Source organism: Protopterus annectens, chromosome 4.part0 (assembly GCF_019279795.1).
Source record: "Protopterus annectens isolate FY-2018-M chromosome 4.part0, PAN1.0, whole genome shotgun sequence".
Classification (NCBI taxonomy): Eukaryota; Metazoa; Chordata; order Ceratodontiformes; family Protopteridae; genus Protopterus; species Protopterus annectens.
The window spans coordinates 597,562,926-597,583,213 of record NC_056733.1 but is presented as its reverse complement, the minus strand read 5'-3'; the positions used below and the strand labels follow the sequence as shown (position 1 = coordinate 597,583,213).

General features: G+C 40.5%; 1 protein-coding gene across 8 annotated transcripts in view; it reads right to left on the bottom strand.

Annotated features, from left to right (window-relative positions):
- NCOR2 (nuclear receptor corepressor 2) overlaps positions 1 to 20,288 on the bottom strand; it is a 3,277,114-nt gene that overhangs the window by 1,064,105 nt on the left and 2,192,721 nt on the right. For all 8 annotated transcript variants that reach the window (XM_044068530.1, XM_044068534.1, XM_044068533.1 and 5 more), the window contains one exon: positions 15,995 to 16,113. In XM_044068530.1, the coding sequence (XP_043924465.1) occupies positions 15,995 to 16,113 (119 nt within the window). The remainder of the gene's footprint in view (positions 1 to 15,994; positions 16,114 to 20,288) is intronic.

Genomic DNA, 20,288 nt, shown 5'->3' with positions numbered 1-20,288 from the left:
TTATTTTGGATTAGGTGGTCTAGCAATTGCCTGTGGATGCATTTTTCCATGATCTTTGCTAAGCAAGACAGTAGGGCTATGGGACGGTAACTGGAGAGTTCAGTAGAGTTTCCACCCTTATGAAGGGAGATAATATGGGAGACTTTCCATATTCTAGGGATGTGTCCTTCACTGATGGTTCTATTGATGAGAATGGAAATGGGATAGGCGATGGATTTGGCTGCCTTTTGTAGATATTTAGCGGGTAGTTGGTCTGCTGAAGGAGTGCATGGTTTCAGTTTTTGGATAAGGGTAAGAATATATGTTGTTGGGACTGGTTGGAAGAGAAATGGAGGGGGTGGGTTACAGTTAGAGTTGGATATAGTTAAGTCCTGAGTAGATGACTGACTGGAAAGAGTTTGAATTGCCTCAGTGAAAAGGGTATTAAAGGCTTTAGCAGTCTGCTTGGGATTCTCTTGGTCTGTGCCTTGTGGGTATGGTGTGATGGATTGACCTGGGTGTAATAATTGATTAATACTTGCCCAGAACTTTTGTGGTTTATTATGGTGAGCCTGCTGGAATTGTAGGTAGTAGTTTCTTTTGTCAGACAGTACAGCTTTTTTAGTTTCATCTTTATTGGGTCTCAAAGATAGTTTAAGAATGAATCTGCGTTCTTTTGCTAAAGAAGTCCATCATGTAAGTGCATTTCTGAGTTCTAATTTTTCAGAAGCCATTTTCTCAGAGTATGCTGATGTTTTTGATGACAAGTTAGGCAAACTTCCAGTTGTGTATTCCATGAAGTTATATTCAGAGGTCATTTCTGTAGTCAGACCAGCAAGAAGAGTTCTAATAGCTATGCAGGATATAGTTAAAACTCAGCTGGATAAAATGGTGCCGCAAGATGTGATTTGTCAAGTCACAGAACCAACTGAATGGGTATTGTCTATGACAGCAGCTCACAAAAAAGGCTCAGATGAAATCAGAACATGTATTGACCCAAGAGATCTGAACAAAGCATTAAAGAGACCATATCATCCAATGCGAACAGTCAAACAGGTGGCAGCCTTAATACCGAATGCCACTGTTTTCTCTGTCTTGGATGCAAAGAGTTCATTTTGGAAAGCGAAACTTGTTCGCAAATCCTCATTTCTAACTACTTTTGGTACTCCGTTTGGCAGATAGAGATTCCTAAGAAAGCCATTTGGAATAAATTCTGCAAGTGAAGTCTTTCAGCATGCAATGGAACACATTTTGTCAGGTTATCCTTGTGCCATAATAGTAGATGATTTACTGGTTGGAGGCAACGGTGAAGCAGAGCATGACAGAAACCTCAACAAAGTTCTAGATAGAGCACGTGAAGTGCAAATTCAGACTTCCAGAAGTTACATACGTTGGACATTTGTTCACGAGTATAGGCTTGAGACCAAACCCGACCAAGCAAGCAGCTATTCTTGAGATGTCAGCATCAGATAATGAACAAGCTCTACAACGTTTTCTAGGCATGGTCAACTATTTAGGCAAGTTTATACCAGACTTCAGTGAGTTGACAGCACCTTTAAGAGAGCTAACATATAAAAATATTGTATGGTCATTGTTGGGACAGCACCAGAAAGGATTTGAAGGCCTTAAGCAGAAAATTGCCACCCCACCTACATTAAGATACTATGATGTAAACAAACCAGTTACTCTTTCTTGTAATGCTTCAATATTTGGTCTTGGTGCATTACACTTCAAGAGGGCAGATCAGTAGCTTATGCATCTAGAACACTAACCCAAACTGAGATGCAGTATGCTCAGATAGAGAAGGTGCTTTTGGCAATAGTATTTGCATGTTCTAAGTTTCATGATTATATTTATGGTTGAGTTATTCAACTTGAGACTGACAACCAACCTCTAGTTACTATTCTAAAGAAGCCTATGTATTCTGCTCTAGTGAGATTGCAAAGAATGATGCTCAAATTGCAAAAGTACGATTTCAAAATGGTCTACACAAAAGGCAAATTGCTTTATTTGGTTGATACCTTATCCAGATCACCCAGAAATACGACAGAACAGCTTGACGCAGAGAATTTTGACTTTGATGTGATGGCAGTGCATAATTTTTCTACCACTAGACTTGATGAGTTGAGAGAACACAGTTCAACTGATCCAATTTTGCAGAAGCTCACTCACTACATTAATGTTGTTTGGCTGTCAAAGCAATCTAGTGTACCACCTGAAGTGCAAACCTACTTTCCCTACAGAGATGAACTGTTGATGGAAGATGACATTATTTTCAAAGGTCCTAAAATTGTTGTTCCTGCTTCCTTACAACAAGAATATATCCAGATTTTGCAACATGGTCACCCAGGTTCTGCATCCACTAAGAGAAGAACAAGAGAATTAGTATTTTGGCCTTCATTACCAAAAGACATTGATAAAGTACATTCATCTTGTTCGGTATAAAACAGTACTATACTGCATTTGCAAAGAGAACCACCACAGCTAAGTCCAGTTCCTGAACTACCGTGGTCAACAGTTGCAGCTTATATCTTTCAGTGGAACAATCAACACTACTCAGTTTTGGTAGACTCTTATTCGAATTGGTTTGAGATTGATTTGCTACCTAACATCCACTGTTGTTATTACTAAGGTGAAATGTCATTTCACAGTTCATGATAGTCCACACAAACTTCTTTCTAACAATGGTACTCAATTTACTAGCCAGTTGTTTAGATCATCAGCAAAAGAATGGGACTTTGTACATGTCACTAGTAGTCCTGAATATCCTCAGTCAAATGAATTAGCTGAACGTGTAGTGCAGAGTACAAAGCAATTACTTGAAAGGTCAAAGCGTGACAATACCAAAGTATTCTTAAATTTGCTTAATTTCAGAAACGTACCAAGTGACGACATTCTTGGCTCACCTGCTCAAAGACTGCTTTCCAGACAAACTAGAACTACACTATTCATTGCTTCCAGTTTATTGAAGCCTAAACCGAAGAAAAGTAAAAACCATCAGGGCTCAATTGGTTAAGAAGCATAATATTCAGAAATCTAGTTATGACAGATTGAGCAGATTACTTCATCTGTTGAGGGAAGGAGAGGCAGTTTGAATCCAGACAATGAAAGGTTTTGATCAAATTGGACAGATTACAGGCACCTATGCTGAGCCAAGATCCTACTTGGTAGATTCAGAAGATGTAGAATATAGGAGAAACCAGAAACATCTTCCTCCTGTATCAGAACCATCCTCACCATCACAACATTGCTTCTGTGATGCAAACTATAAATCTAAGAATGGATCAGACACTGTTTCCATACAGTACAGTTGTGTACACTTACCATAGTGTATTCACTGTTGCAGTCATTACATTTGGGTAATCTGCTTGCAGGTTGCCCTCAGTCAGCCTGAATATCAAAGTCTTGGGTCCTGCGTCGGTTGCTGTCTCCTTTTCCATGACATCAGGTCGTCAGGGGTATAAAACATGCAGCCGACGCCATTTTCTTCAGTTTTTCTTGCCCCAGATGTCAGGTGCCCCCCAAATGGGGAGCAAAAATATATATAAATATATATATATATATATATATATATATATATATATATATATATAAACAGCAAAGGCTTTAGAATATAGTGAAGGAAAGAGAAGTTCTAGAAAAAAGGGGGATGGCGGGTGGGTAACCCGGACTGCAACAGTGAATACACTCGAACATCTACATTTATGGTAAGTGTACACAACTGTACTATGTTCTTCGTGTTTCACTACTGCAGTCATTACATTTGGGTAAAATCCCAAAGCTATGGATGGAAGGATGGAGCTAAATAGCATTAGGAGCGGCTATAAGGCCCTGCAGAACTGCAGTGGCAAAGCCTGCTCTGGACTTAGAGAAGAGAGGCAAATGATAATGTTTTGTAAAAGTATGTACAGAGCTCCAAGTAGCAGCTTCTAGAATGTCTTTGGTTGAAACTCCTCTGAGAAAAGCTACTGAGGTAGAGGCAGCCCAAGTGGAATGTGACCTGGATTCCCATGGGCACTGGTTTACCATGATGCAAATAGCAGACACGAATGCAGTGGCTTATCCACTTAGAAATAGTCTGCTTTGATATAGCCTTCCCCTCTGATCCTGCAGCAAATGCCACCAGTAGTTGCTCAGACTTTCTTAGAGATTTGGTCCTGTTTAAGTAGAACCTTAGTTGTCTGTGTACGTCCAAAGAATGCAAAATCCGCTCCCCCTTGTTCTGCGGATGTGGGTAAAATATTGGCAGGTGGATAGTTTGGTTAAGAGTGACGTTGGATACCACCTTAGCCACAAAGGAAGGATTGGTCCTAAGAGACACCCTGTCCGGGTGAAATGTAATAAAAGGCTCCACAGCCATGAGGGCCTGTAGTTCTAAAACCCTTCTTGCTGAAGTGATTGCCAAAAGGAAAGCTGTTTTCCAAGATAAAAACTTTATATCCACAGTAGCTGCTGGTTCAAAAGGAGGCAGGGTGAATTTTTCCAGCACAAAATTGAGATCCCATGCAGGACTTGGTGACCTTCTGGGAGGCCTTAAATTTTTGGTCCCTCTAAGATACTGTTTTAGCAGAGGATGAGAAAAAAAGGGAGGCTCCGTGTTGTAATGAGCCAAGATGGCAGAGGCATGGATTTTTATTGAAGAAAAAGATAGGCCCTTGTCAAGTATCTCAGTCAAGTATTGTAAAATCTGAGGAATATTTGGCTTTGCTGTGTCCGTTCCTTGTGCTTGGTTCCAAGCACAGAATCTCTTCCATTTATCAGCATAAGATTTTCTAGTACTAGGCCTTCTGGCTTCCAAAATAACATCCATCACAGATTTACTGAGAGGTGTTGTTTGAATAATTACATGATCAGCCATGCTGACAGGTTCAGAGTTTGGAGCTGAGTGTGTAGAATTTGATTGTTCTGCTGAGACAGTAAATGAGGTATCTGAGTCAAGTACCAAGGAGGGAGTTGAGACATACTCCTTAGAATTGGGTACCAGTGCTGGCGAGGTCAGTCCGCGGCAATTAGGATCATTTTTGTTTTTTCCTGTCTGACCTTTAGTAAGACCTTGGGGAGAAGAGGCAGAGGAGGAAAGGCGTAGACTGATAGGTTTTTCCAACTGAAGGAGACGGCATCCACTTTCCCTGCTTGTCTGTGATAAGTCCTTGTGCAGAATTTGTCCAGTTGATAAGTTTGGGGAGAGGCAAATAGATCCATGTCTGGGCTCCCCCATTTCTCTGTTATCATGCTGAATAACAGTTTCCACTCGTGCGGGTCCATAAGATTTCTGCTTAGGTCGTCTGCCAAAGTATTTTGTTTTCCTGTCAGGAATTGAGCTTGAAGATGTACTTGGTAGGTCAAGGCTGTGTTCCACAATGCCATGGCTAGTCTGCAAAGGGGATAGGAATGTGTACCCCCCTGCTTGTTTATGTACCACATAACCGTGGTGTTGTCCGTCTTTATCAGTAGTTGTCCTGGATGAAGTAAGTCCTTGAAGGCTGTCAGTGCATTCTGAACAGCTAGCATCTCCTTTTGGTTGATATGCAGATGTATTTGTTTTGGGCTCCATATGCCCTGAATGCATCTCCCCGCCAGGTGGGCCCCCCAAGCATAGTCTGATGCGTCTGTTGTTAGGGTTTGGGTGGCAGGGGGGAGAGTGAAAGACCATCCCTTGTTCTGGTGACATGTCTCTGCCCACCAAAGAAACTCCTGTTGTAGGCAGGGAATGAGAGGAATCATTGTTTCCAGACTGTGACAATGTTGACTCCATAAACTTTTTAGATACCATTGTAGTTTCCTCATATGCAGTCTTACATATGGAATTAGTAGAATGCAGGATGCCATGAACCCCAAAGCCTGCAGAATTTATCTTGCAGATAACTGGGTTTTTGTTACCATCTGTTTGAAGAATATAGTCAGTTGCCTTTGTTTTGTCTAGCATAAGGTAAGCCATCTGGGCAGTTGTATTCAAGCTTGCACCCAGGAATGTAATTTTTTTACAGGGGTACCAGTTGTGATTTCTTTTCATTTATTGTGTACCCTAGGCATGTTAGAAGCCTTTTTACAAACTCCAGATGTTGAAGAAGAGTGTCCTTGTTTTCTGCTTGATTGAGACAGTCGTCCAAGTAAGGATAGATTTGTGTGCTTCTTTGTCTGCAAAATGCAATTACTGGTGCCAGGCACTTTGTAAAGACCCTGGGCGCAGAAGATAAGCCAAAGTGCAGTTCAGAGAATTGCTAATGCATAAAACCTGCCTTGAAGCGGAGGTATCTTCTGCACAATTCCCTTATTGGGATATGCAGTTATGCCTCTTTTAAGTCTAGAGTCACTAACCAAGCGTTCTTGCCCAGCATGGGCAGTAGCTGTTGTAAAGTCAGCATTTTGAATTTTGGGATGTCCGAGAATGTGTTCAAAATCGATAAGTCAAGTATTGGATGCCAGGCATTGTCTCTTCTGGGTACCAGGAACAGTCTTGAATAAAAACCTTGTCCTTTTTCCTGTTCTGGTACTTGTTGAATAGCCCCCATATCCACGAGGGACGTAACTTGTTTCTGAGCCTCTGCCCATTGATTTTGTGGCAGATCTGGCCAACCGTTTGGAATTGGCAAGGTATGGAAATGAAATCTGTACCCCTGGGATACTATGTTTACTACCCACTCGTTCTGAGTTATTAACTGCCAATTTTGAGCATGAAGTGCTAATTTTCCCCCCAAGGGGGCTGCCAACAGATAAGTGCTTGGTGATGGTAGAGGGAAGTCATTGAGACTGCTTACTGTAGGGTTGTGCTTTGTTTCCTCCAGATTTGGAGGTAGAGGCACCCCATTGCTTTGTCCTACAAGAACCCTGTGACTGGTATCTAGAACCTTTTGAGTGCCTGGATTTGCCTTGTGAGGCTCTGTTGGACACAGGAAAGGTCTCATTTTTAGTAGGCCAGTGTCTACTGAATCTGGGTGGCTGCACTTGTAAGAAATATTTTACAATTTGCATAGATTTAGCTTTGTCTTCCATTTTCTTTAAAACCTCTTCTGCCTTATTACCAAACAGAGTATCATGCTGTAAAGGTGCATCCAACAATTTAGCTTCAACATGATCAGGCAGATTTTGCTCCTTGAGCCAGGCATGCCTTCTAATCACAGTAACTGTGGCCCCGCAAGAGGCCTCCAAGGAATCAAAACCACATTGCAAAGTACGCTTTCCAACTGTTCTGCTGCATGCAATAATTCCTGTAATTCTTTATTTTCCACACAATCAGAAATCAACATCATTTTCTGTTTCAATAAGCCCATAACATGCTGTTGATATTTAAGCATATGAAACTGGCAGTTTAAGGCCCTAATTGCCAAGGTTGCAGACGTATAAACCTTCTTTCCCCATCTATCCAGCGCCCTGGAATCTCTATCAGAGGGGGTAGGATTCTTGGCTATTGAGGCCTTTACACCTTTGGGACCCTGTGAGATAGTTTCAGGATCAGAAGCAGGATTTTTGAATAAAAATTTGTGGGAGTCAGGAACCCTGTAATATCTGTCTGACTTACTAGGAGCCGGAGGTAGGGAATCAGGAGCCATGCTTGATTCCGCAAACACATCATCAACAATGTCTAATACAGGAGGTATAGCCAAAGGCCTATGCTGAGGAAGAAGAAGGAAATCCCTAAGCCTCTTTTATGATTCAGAGAAATCCTGACTCTCCCAATGAAAATGTTCCCTTAAAGTATGCAAGGTTTCTCCAAAAGAATAATCCTCAGGAGGAGATGCAGATGGAATGGATTCTTCAGCATCTGAATCCTCAGACGGCGGAATAGAAAATTCCTGATCAGAAGAGGAATCAGAAGAAATAGAAATCTGATCTGAAGATTCATAATCAGTGTCTTGCCCAGGCCTCTTGGGGAGGGGGGGGGGTCTGGGAACCCCTGATCAAGGTAATTAAGTCTTCAGCCATTTTGATCATCTGTTTTTTAGGCATAGGGGCCTGAGCACGTGGCTCATGCATCATTTTTTTAGACTTAGAGGTTGTTTTTGAACCTGGCATCAGTTTTATATAGAAATGTTGAGGCCTGAAAACACCCTCAGAAGCCAGTGCCTGCTCAGCGGCTCCGGACCCATCCGAGGGAGAGACATCCATGGGTTCAATACTCTGAGAATCTTGCAGCATACCAGACTCCACATGGGTCTCGGTAGAGACCTGCGACTCAAAAGTAGCGGGTATCAGGGGCTGCGAAAGCACTTCACTGATTATCGGCGAACTGGCTACTGGCTTAAGAGAAGCTTCGTCGTTGGTTTTTGGACCTCGACGGTCTGTCTCTGTCCTTTTCTTTGCATTTTTTGTGAACTCCGGTAGTCGGATTACTATCCAACGACATTTCAGGGTAATTAAATTTGGATCCAAAACATTTTGAAGCAAAGATATAACGACACTTAATAGTGCGTTGGTTAAATCTAGCACAAAACCGACAGCAAGGCATGTTATGATCTGGGCCTAGGCAAGGAATACAATACAAATGAAAATCCTTATGAGGTATTTGCTTCCCACAAGTAATTCAATTATTAACTTTTACTGACATCGGTAAGGAGCAAGAAAAAGTTTCCCCAATGGGGTACTTAGCTTTAATTGAAGACTTCGGGTCTGAAACTCGAATGCGAAAATTTCAGGAGTCGGCCGACCGGCACTTGCGAACTGCTTCTGCTTCGGGCACCGCGTGGCAAGAAAGACTGAAGAAAATGGTGTCGGCTGCATGTTTTATACCCCTGACGACCTGACGTCATGGAAGAGGAGACAGCAACTGACGCAGGACCCAAGACTTTGATATTCAGGCCGACTGAGGGCAACCTGCCAGTAGATTACCCAAATGTAATGACTGCAGTGAAACACGAAGAACATCAGAATGCGTTCAAAATTCTGATTCCATTCCAGAAAACATTCCAGACATTCTACAGGTCAAATATTTTGCAGAGACAGTTCCAGTTGCTAAATTTAATTCCCAGTTTTATGTCACACTATATGGGTGAGTGTCAAAGCCAAGTGTGAAATACGTAGCAACGTGGAGTTGATTGTATATATAGATATATATGTGTATATATATATTTATATACGTGTGTGTGTGTGTGTGTGTGTGTGTGTGTGTATTTAGTTTGTATAATGCATGACCAAGAATTACCTGTGACTTCTGCATGCTAGACAGACTTACAGTGTCATAAGATCTAATTCTCAAACAGGGAGGATGTAGATCAGATTGCAAGTGAAGTGTGCTGTATCTTTAAGAAGCATGTCAAGGCTGTACGTACACATATAAACTCCCCAGTGCCATTTTGTAAGAGCAGCCACAGTAAGAGCATGCATGATTACAGTTGTTAGTTTGTATACAAGTTACTTAAGTTAAACTCAGTAAACAGTTAACAGTGTAGAGTGATGACAGAACTGCAGTGTCCACATGCAGACAGAGGTAACTGGGTTTGTGTAAAGGGTTGGACTGTGTTTGTGCAGGTGTTGGCAGGTTAGAGTTACAGTTAGGGTTGGGGTAAGGGTTAGGAAAGGGGAGCACATGGAGATTAATGAAGTGCACAGCTTTACTGACCTGTTCGGAGCATGTAATGATCACATCCATATACCAAGAACTCATAGAGACATACAATAATGAATGACTACACTTTTAACACACACACTGCAACATTTACCAGTGTACACTGCTTGCAGCAATGAGTCATGGGGAGAAAACAGTAATACAGCTACTCTGTTAAATGGATAATGGTGGCTATACACCATTTGTTAAACACAGTAACCGTAAAACAGAAGGAATAACAAATGGTTTACCAATACTTCCCCTCCCCCAGTTCTACCCCCTTTCAAATGAAGTGAACAGGTACTGTAGTACAAGGGGTTTTGTGCTGTAATTCTAGGTTTGACTTCATCATCCTCTGCTTACATGCTGTCTAAGTCACTTTATCAGACAGTTTTCTTGGATCATCCATGAACATTAACACTTCTTCTGGCTAGTAGGCTTTCCTGATTAGCAAATGAATAAAGTTAAAATTAAAAAAAAAAAAAAACATAGAAGCTTCTGGAGTTTATTCCATTCTTCAGTTATAAAAAGTTGTAGAAAGACTACTGCAGTCTAAACTTCCAGGCTGTTAATACCTATAGACACACTTAAGATCATTTGTTTTCACACAGTTTTGGGCATGCAAACAGAACGGAACAGTTCTGGAGAGGGACAGTGAATGAAACATATAGGCAGTCTGAACTCTCTGACAGATGCCAAAACAAACATGCAGAGTATGTTACAAGGTGCCCCATCCTTATGGCTGAACAAACAATGACTACACTGCAACAACTTTCTTTTCACAGAGTATGTCACGGAATGAAAGCAGAATGTCACAGGACACAGAAGTAGTGTAAGGGAAAGTATTGTTAAACTATTATTACTCAGTATTGTGACTGTTAATAAGACTATTAGTGAGTAGTTTGTGGTTGCCACTCGCTCTGAAGTTGATTGGTAGAAAAAGTAAAACACACGTGACCCTTTGCAGTACTGCATAATAAAAAACAACCTGCTTATTACACCCCTCTGTGAAACACACTGTACAAAAATAATGAAAAACATCCATGAAGGCAGCAAGCTGAACATAAAAGGCAATTAACAGCTCCTCTTGTGAAGTCCTTATCCATGACAAATTCCTAACGTACCCATTTGTTCTATGAGGGAACTCCTATTTGTTAGGGCGACAGCTACAATATCTTTTCCTTCCCTTCTATCTCTCACTCTGCACCTTAAGTTGGCTATTTTCTCTAAAGCTCCTGTATGAAAATGCTCTCTCCCGCTGCTCACACATGCTGCAAAATCACATGCCACACTGAAGCAGAATGCCTAGCTCTGGCACCCCATTGTTCACCTCCAACCACTGAGCAAAAGCATTAATGCAAATCAATGACATTGAAGAAAATTTAAAATGTATAATGATATGCAGCAAAATACTTGTTCAACTTATGTAGAAGCCAAAGGATGGGTACATCCAAGTAAATGGGAGGTTGCAGTGAGTAATAAAGACAAACCAATGATGGTTCCTCTAACAGATCAACTGACTTCATAAAACTATGTTTATCATATCTGATACCAGGGACGTGTGGATACACGATTTTATACAACAGGAAAGAAATTGCCACAATTTGAAAATCCTCTGTCTGTATGCCTTTCTCCCTTTTGCTGACTAGGTAATGGACTGTGCCGACCCCAATGTGATGTCAGAATGGAAGCAGGTATTGAAGTGTTAACGAGGGCAGAGCATACTATGGCCATAGACGGCATTTTCTGGAAAAGATCTTCCTTAAAAAGAAAAGTAAGAGTACAAACTTAAATGGCAAAAAGACAGCCAAGATAAGCAACTACTGAAGAAATGTATTTTGAGAACAGATCGGCTACTTTGATTTGACAGTTTGCAGATGTTCTTTAAGGACAATTCTAACGCCACATTAAAGAAACATAAGGTGGTCCAAAAAGACAACTGTCCCTTGTGAAAGGCAGATAAAAGCTGTGTGAGATCCTGTGGACAGAGGTGACATCCAGAATGAAAAGTGTTGTCCGAAACATGAACTGCAAAGCCAATAACCATTTAGGTTTGAACAGGCCACAAAGTCCCAAAAAAGGAGGTATTTTTCAACAGAAGGGAAGAGTATAAAAACACATTTTAGAGAAGTACAGTTCAGATATGGCTCACAGCAAGTCCTAGTTTATCAATGGGACACAGTCACAAAACTTTTAGCAAACACTCACACACACGCACATGCAAAAATGCTTAAGCAATAAGGGGACATCCTTCCCACGAAGGGGGTTTGTTCTCCACATCCCCTTGCTTAACACCACAGCTCAGATGAGAGAAAATTGGTGGAAGTGTCTTATCAATGAAAAGAGGCAATCACACAGTTACCCAACAGTTCTGTACTCTGCAAGGTCATGAATGCTAGAAACAACTGACACAGGCAGTTTGACTATGGAATAATTAAGATCCATGTCATAAAAATGCTTGAGATAAGAAAGGAGTTCCTGCCTATTGACCAAGACAGGATGCGTCTCCACCAAAATTGAGTGCATTTTTCACTTGACAGAATATGCCTGTAAGCTGAAAGTCAAAGCCAACTTTAAGCATCTCTGAAAATGTTTGGCAAGGTCAGAGAATCTACAATGGCAGCCAGGCCATGCATTTGAGGTGGCTGCTGAGACAACTATGCAAGTATTCTTTGTTGACTTCTACAGGGATGTGTTTATGTAATGGCAGGGACCTGACAGCCTAAAACTATATCAGCAACTAATGGGCAAAGAGGATGAGTTATGACCTTTCCCTTACAAAGTCTGGATTAGGTGGGAATCAGAGTGAATGGTGTTGAGGTGTTCAGGAATCTTGTCTAACAAAGAACTGAAGAACAATTCCATCACTATTTCACTCTTGTTCTGATGCATCAGGCAGAAGACAGAAGAACACTATTCGTCCGAGTGGCAAATGGGTTGCACCAGTCAAGGCCATCTCCCGCCTGTATTCCTGTGGTTCTGCTACTTAAACATACTAACTTACAGTATCACACTATCACAGAGAAAAGCAACAACAAAAGCACAGCAGAACCAACTGCTCCCCTTTGCCATGGCAATGTAACCTAACAGAACACTAACAATGCCCTTATGACACAGAATCCCACGTGACGCGTACCCCATTCTGATGAGCAGGATTTAAACCAATGGCAACTGTTAAATGGTTCTTACAGAAACGGGATGTTCTTAAAAATTAGTTATAAAACTTTCAAACAAATGGTCTCAGAACATCTGATATATGTCAGATATGCATTAACTGATAGCTGCAACACATTTAGTCTAAAAGCTGTACGATGACATTTCTGTTAATAAACTCTTCCCCTACCAAATTCACACTTGGTAAGCCATCGTCTTATCACAGCAAAAAGAATCAGAAAATTGAGACTTCAAATAATATCTTGTGGTCAATATTAAAATAAGTAAGAGTGCACTAGATAACAGTTTATAAACATTGTAATGAAAACATGCAAAATCTCATCAGAAGACTGAAACAAGGGTAATGCATTAAATGTGATGTTACTGAAAAAGATGTTCACAACTCTTTTTATTTTCTTTATGCCTCACCTATGAGTCCCCCAAGTTCAAGTCAACAATGCCTCAACTAGTAAAGTTAAATACATTAGGAACTCAAAAGCAACCCCTGCATCATCACACACGTCAGACACACACACACACACACACACACACTCACACACACTCACACACAGACATATATATATATATATATATATATATATATATATATATATATATATATATATATATACACACACACATACACACACACACACACACACACACACACACACACACACACACTGGATATAAAAAGTGTACACACCCCTGTTAAAATGCCAGGTTTTTGTGATATAAAAAATGAGACCACAGTAAATAATTTCAAAACTTTTCCCACCTTTAATGTGACCTATAACCTGTACAATTCAGTTGAAAAACAAACAAATCTGTTAGGGGAAAAAATATAAAAAATAAAAACGTGTAATGACCTGCTTGCATAAGTGTGCACACCCTTAAACTAATACTTTGTTGAAGCACCTTTTGATTTAATTACAGCATTCAGTCTTCTTAGGTAGGACTCTGTCACCATGGCACATCCTGACTTGGCAATATTTGCCCACTCTTCCTTGCAAAAGTGCTCCAAATCTGTCAGACTGCGGTGGCATCTCTTACGCACAGCCCTCTTCAGGTCACCCAACAGATTTTCTATTAGATTTAGGTCCGGGCCCTGGCTGGGCCATTCCAAAACTTTAATTTTCTTCTGGTGAAGCCATTCTTTTGTTGATTTGTATGTATACTTGGGGCCATTGTCATGTTGAAAGGTGAAATTCCACTTCATCTTTCTAGCAGACGCCTGAAGGTTTTGGGCCAAAAGTGATTGGTATTTGGAACTGTTCATAATTCCCTCCACTTTGACTAAAGCCCCAGTTCCATCTGAAGAAAAGCAACCCAAAGCATGATACTGCCACCACTACCATGCTTCACCATGGGGATGGTGTTCCTTTGGTGATGCGAAGTGTTGTTTTTGCATCACAAGTACCTTTTGGAATTGTGGCCAAAAGGTTCAACCTTGGTCTCATCAGACCATAATACATTTTCTCACATGCTTTTGGGAGATGATGTATTGTTTTGCAAATTTTATCCGGGGCTGGATGTTTTTCTGTGTAAGAAAAGGCTTCCTTCTTGCAACCCTACATCATAGTCCAGACATATGGAGAATACGGGAGATTATTGTCACATGTAGTACACCAGTACTTGCCAGAAATTCCTGCAGCTCCTTCAGTGTTGCCGTAGGTCTCTTGGCAGTCTCCCTGACCAATTTTCGTCTTGTCTTTTCATCAGTTTTGGAGGGACATCCAATTCTTTGCAACATCACTGTTGTCCCATATTTTCTCCACTTTTTGATGACTGTCTTCACTGTGTTCCATGGTATATCCAATAATGTGGAAATGCTTTTGTACCCTTCTCCTGACTGATACCTTTCAACAATGAGATCCCTCTGATGCTCTGTAAGCTCTCTATGAACCATGGCTTTTGCTGTAGCAGGCAAATGAGTAAATGTCAGGAAAATACTACTAGCAGTCCTACAAGGACAGCTGAACTTTATTTGGGGTTAACCAGAGTCTCTTTAATTGATGGCAGGTGTGTACCCAAGAAGACTGACTGCTGTAACTAAATCAAAAGGTGCTTTAACAAAGTATTAGTTTAAGGGTGTGCACACTTATACAACCAGTTTATTGTACGTTTTTTTTATTTTTTATAGTATTCCCCTAACAGTTTTCTTTGTTTTTCAACTGAATTGTACAGGTCATAGGTCACATTAAAGGTGGGAAAAGTTTTGAAATGATTTACTGTGGTCTCATTTTTTATATCACAAAAACCTGGCATTTTAACAGGGGTGTGTACACTTTTTATAACCACTATATATATATATATATATATATATATATATATATATATATATATATATATATATATATATATACATACATACACACACACACACACACATATATATATATATATATATATATATATATATATACATGCACACACACATTTATATATAGATAGATACACCACATCTCCGCTGGTGCACAACACAAGAAAATAAAAATTCCAAAAACTAAAGGAATTATTGTCAGCAGACATTTAGGAACTGCACACCAACAGTGATTTCCTATGGAAGATAGCAACAGGGGAATTCATCATGAGGGAGATGAACTTGACTACAAAGAAACTTGTAAAGTTTATACTCAACATGCAGGGAAGCTTATCGTCATGACTAAGCATGCAAGTTTTTTTCTGAACACCCACATACTCTGTCATCAGTCTGGTTCCCCTGTTGACGTGCATGGTAATTTCCATGACTCTGTATGATCTTTAATGCTACACTTTATTTCTTAGTCCTGAACAATATCTACAGAATGAAGAATTCTGCCGTCATCTTGTTTTTGTTTGTCCAAAGTTACAGTCCTGTATTATTGTGCTTCAAAACAGATCTCTAGTGAGATCACGAGTAAGTCTGGAACCTGCCTCCTCTAGTCCTCCCATCCATCTCCCTTTGTAACCTATACATACATTGACTTGGAAAAGGCCTCTGACAATCCAGCCTTCTTACTCATTTTTGTACTTCATCAGTTCAAGCTGTTGGAAGAGGTTAGTTCTCAACTTCCCCTGAGATATAGAGAAGCGCTTCATGACATGGGGGAGGGGTACAGTTTCTCAGTCCGTGGTACAATCAAAAAGTGTCAAAAGTCAGCTTACAGAGTAAACAGAGAAGGCTGAGGTGGCTCTGGACTGAATCGCAGATGAATCTGGCAGCCTGTCAGAAAGTATTAGTGCCTTCACACTGCATAGCTGTTGTCACTAACTAATATTCAGTGCAAGTGAAGCAGAACCCTTGTCACCCGAAGTTAAACAACAAAATAAAACACTTACTTGACGGCCTCATCTTTCTCGTTTTCTAGCTCTGGTTTTTCTTCTTCTTTCTCGAGCTCTTTTTCCTTTTCTTTTTCATCCTTGTCTTCCTGACTGCAACGGGTCATCTGCTGTTGTTGCTATGAAAAGAAAAACACACAAAACTAAAAAGGGAAGTTGTAGCTGGCGTCACCCCACAACATGAGGTGGTTTCTAATATCTTTACTTAGCATCGGTTTAAAAGCTGTATATGACAGCTTGCTGTGTAATGCACCCTACCCTCACAGGCTAGGAAAGCATATGGACAAAGATTTTGTTTAAGGATCCCCTGTGGTTACTACAATACACCCCCTTATTATTTTGTTAGTGCTAAATGCATCGTGTACCCAGTATAAATGTTCACTAATACCGCAGCAGAGATGTTAATGTCTGTGGTGCAGGGCACCAACTTACTGACCACCTTTTCTGCATGACAGCATTATTATAACGCCCTGGGATACTCCCAGGTTTTATCCTCATTATCTATTGCTCTTCTTTTAACTTTCATCATGTAGAATTTGTCCAATGTTTATAAGAATCACCCATAGGATATGCTGTAGCAAACGACTACATATATTGCCATATCAACCCACTGACAGATCACACTGAAGCAGAAATGAAGTGATAAGCTGGGTCACGAGGTTTTAGCAAGTGATTCTGCAGTGGAAGTTGCCACGCTTCTAATCCTTCCACTAAATTACCCTCAGACTATGTTAATTCTGACAAAAGGCACATAGTACTTTTACACAGCAAACTGACTATGTAACTAACTCCAAGGTAGTTCACCTCGGAGTTAAAATAAATCAGTGGGGGTGGGGTGCAGCAGGAGGTCTTGGCCATGCAAAATCATATACTACAAACTTGTCTCATCACTAGCAGTTGTACAGCATACTGGCAATGCACAAAAACACAGTTATTTATTTATCTACTGAAATTTGTTTACTGTGGCAGTCTGACTAAGCAGTGCTCTTTTTCAGGTGAGACCTGTGGAGAAAAGCACTATTACACAGATACCATGGATATCATTTGCATTGTTTAATCATTTACAGTCAATTTTATTCAGGAGAAACAGTTCCATTATTCAAACTCCCTTGACATAATCTATGTCATTTACAAACAGTTTTGATTAAAAACAACAAGTTACATGGGTTGTGTATGGACATTTGTTTTTTTTTTAAATACAGGGAGGTATATGCACTGCAATATCATCAGTATGCAGGGAGGTATATGCACTGCAATATCAGCAGTATGCAGGGAGGTATATGCACTGCAATATCATCAGTATGCAGGGAGGTATATGCAATGCAATATCAGAATATGCAGGGAGGTATATGCACTGCAATATCATCAGTATGCACAGATTGTCAGGTTTTAAGTAAGAATATTTATTACAATAAAGACTTGTTCAAAATCTGGGACACAGAAAGATAAGATAAAGAGTTAGAGCAGCCCAAAGAAAGGAAGGAGGGGAGGAGGCTTAAGGAAGAGAAAGGAGATGAAATGATACAGGAGGGTATAGTTGTGACCCCTTAGCTCCCTCTAGGAAGATAAGAGTAAAATCAAATCATGCTCCCTGGCTCTCCAAAGAGACTAGGTCCTTATGAAACAAAGAGATTGTGCTTGGAAAACCTGGACTAATACTAAACAACCACATTTTCTTAAAAAATACAGGCAACTGGGGAACTTTGCAAAAAAACATACAACTAATGACAAAAAGTTATACTATAGCTCTGCTCAGCTTAACAACAAATCCAATCCTCGAAAATTTTGGTCAACTCGCAACAAAATCCTCTATCCTGGACATCCCTCTAATCCCTCCCCATACCCCAACTCTTCCTCTCAGGAAACAGCTACCCTCCTGAATAAACACTCTCTCTTCCATCCAAAATCTGGTAACCTCTATTCCAAACTCTACTTCAACACTCACCCCTCCAAGTCCCACTAACACAACTTTGTTTTCTTTTGAGCCAGTTCCCATTACTTACATCAAATCTCTACTACTCAAGCTAAAACCTTGCTCTCCTTCCACTGACAATCTATCTCCTACATTCCTCAAACTTGCTGCTGACTCAATTGCATATCCTATATCTATACTAATTAATCGATCTATTCTGGAATCAACTGTCCCCACCCTTTGGAAATCTTTCTTCTTCACTATCCCTCTTCATAAAGGTGGAAACTCCACTGACCCCTCAAACAACCGACCCATTGCCATTCTGTCCCCCCTCTCCAAGATATTAGAAAGATGTGTTCACTTGCAGCTTCTCAATCACCTCCTCACGCACCACTTACTTACCCCTACCCAACATGGATTTCGTCCTCACCACAGCACCACCACTGCCCTCCTCTCCTTCACTCATATCATTGCAGAGGCCCTAGACAACAATAAACTAATTTCCTGTCTCTTCCTAGATCTCTCCAAAGCCTTTGATACTGTCTCCATGCTCTACTACTATCCAAACTTGCAAATCTCCACCTATCCCCCTCCGCACTTGCCTGGTTTAATAGTTACCTATCTGGCAGGGAACAATCTGTCAAATGGCTCTCATCCTCCTCACCTTTCCTTCCCATCTCCACTGGTGCTCCCCAAGGCTCCATCTTGGGACCCCTTTTGTTTAACATCTTCACCAATGATCTTTACACCTCATGCAAAGAATCCTCCCTTATTCAGTATGCAGACGACTCTACACTTATATCCATCTCAAATAACATTCCTGAACTACACTCCCTGACCCAACAAGCCCTACTATCCACTGAACAATGGCTCTCTCACAACCTATTGATCCTAAATCCCAAAAAGACCAAACTCCTACTTTTCCTTCCCCGTTCTCTTTCTCATCACAAAACCTTCTTTTTTATTACATCTTCTACAATACAACTATCCAACCTGACACCCACACAAAACTCCTAGGGGTCATTATCGATGACAACCTAAAGTTCAACCTACAAATACTCCAATGTATAAAAAAAACAAACCAAAACTAGGTCTGCTATATCGGAACAAAAAATTCCTAACCCCTGAATCTAGACTTACCATGGTCCAGGCACTCCTCCTCCCCTCCCTCTTATATGCCGCCCCAGTTCTTACCAATATCCAGGCCTCCACTCTAAACAAACTCCAACAGACTTACCATAAAATAGCCAGATTCATTACTAACTCCCCATACAACTCACACCACTGCATTTCTTTAAACTCTCTTCAATGGCTTGAACTTCCCCAATTTCTACTATCTTATCAATTTCATATGCTACACTCTTTCTGTCCATCTCTATCTTCCTTAGTCTCCATCTACATCCCATCTCGGACCCTCCGTACTTCTAACCAACAAGTACTTGATATCTACCACCAAAAAAGGTCAGTAGGCAAACTACTCTACAAACACTCCCTTGCCCATGCTTGGAACAAACTTCCCCTTGACTTACGTTCAATCTCCCACACCTCACACTTTAAAAATGAACTAAAAGCTTACTTTCTCAATTCCAGAACCTACCCTTGCCATGACTCTACCTAGTCTTCCTTCCCTTTATGTACCCTCAAAAGGACCATACTTAGCACCTCATTACACCTCTCTTGCCAATGTCTACTATGCATTTGCATAATTTTATACAAACAAAATATTTTTATTGTTGACCTATTGAACTACATCAATGTAAAATTGTTACTTACCTTCTTTTTAATGCAACTTTAACTTTATACATGTAACCCAACATTTGTGAATCTTTTTGCTATAACTGCTATTATATCAATATTGTTTAAAATTGTACTTGTTTAAAATGTACTACTGGAGCTTTTCTCCTCGGGTCTCCACTGAAAATGGGCCACAAGCCCAGCTGGACAAACCCAGTTAACAAATGTCAATAAATAAATAAATAAATAAATAATAGTACATTAAGTTTTGTGCAGCAGACAGTTAACGCACAGATTCATACAGTTATATTAGTACCAGTTTAATCAGGGGGTAGTGCAGGTGCAGAGCCATTTATCTAGCAGGTGATGCTTCAGTCGGCATTTAAACTCTTTCAGGTTGCAGACTGTTCTTAGGTGGAGTGAGATGGTATTCCAGCTGCTAGCAATGACGTGTGAATACAGGGAGTATCCTGCATTATTACAATTGCTTCTGCTGAACTTATGACAAGAATAACCCAATCTGCAAAGCAGAATGGATTTGCTCTAGAAACCAAGAAAAGTGAGCTTGAAGTTATAATCCTCTAATAAATCCAATATTCCAAATCACTCCTTGGTCACAAAACGGACTATCAGGAAAACAGCAATGAA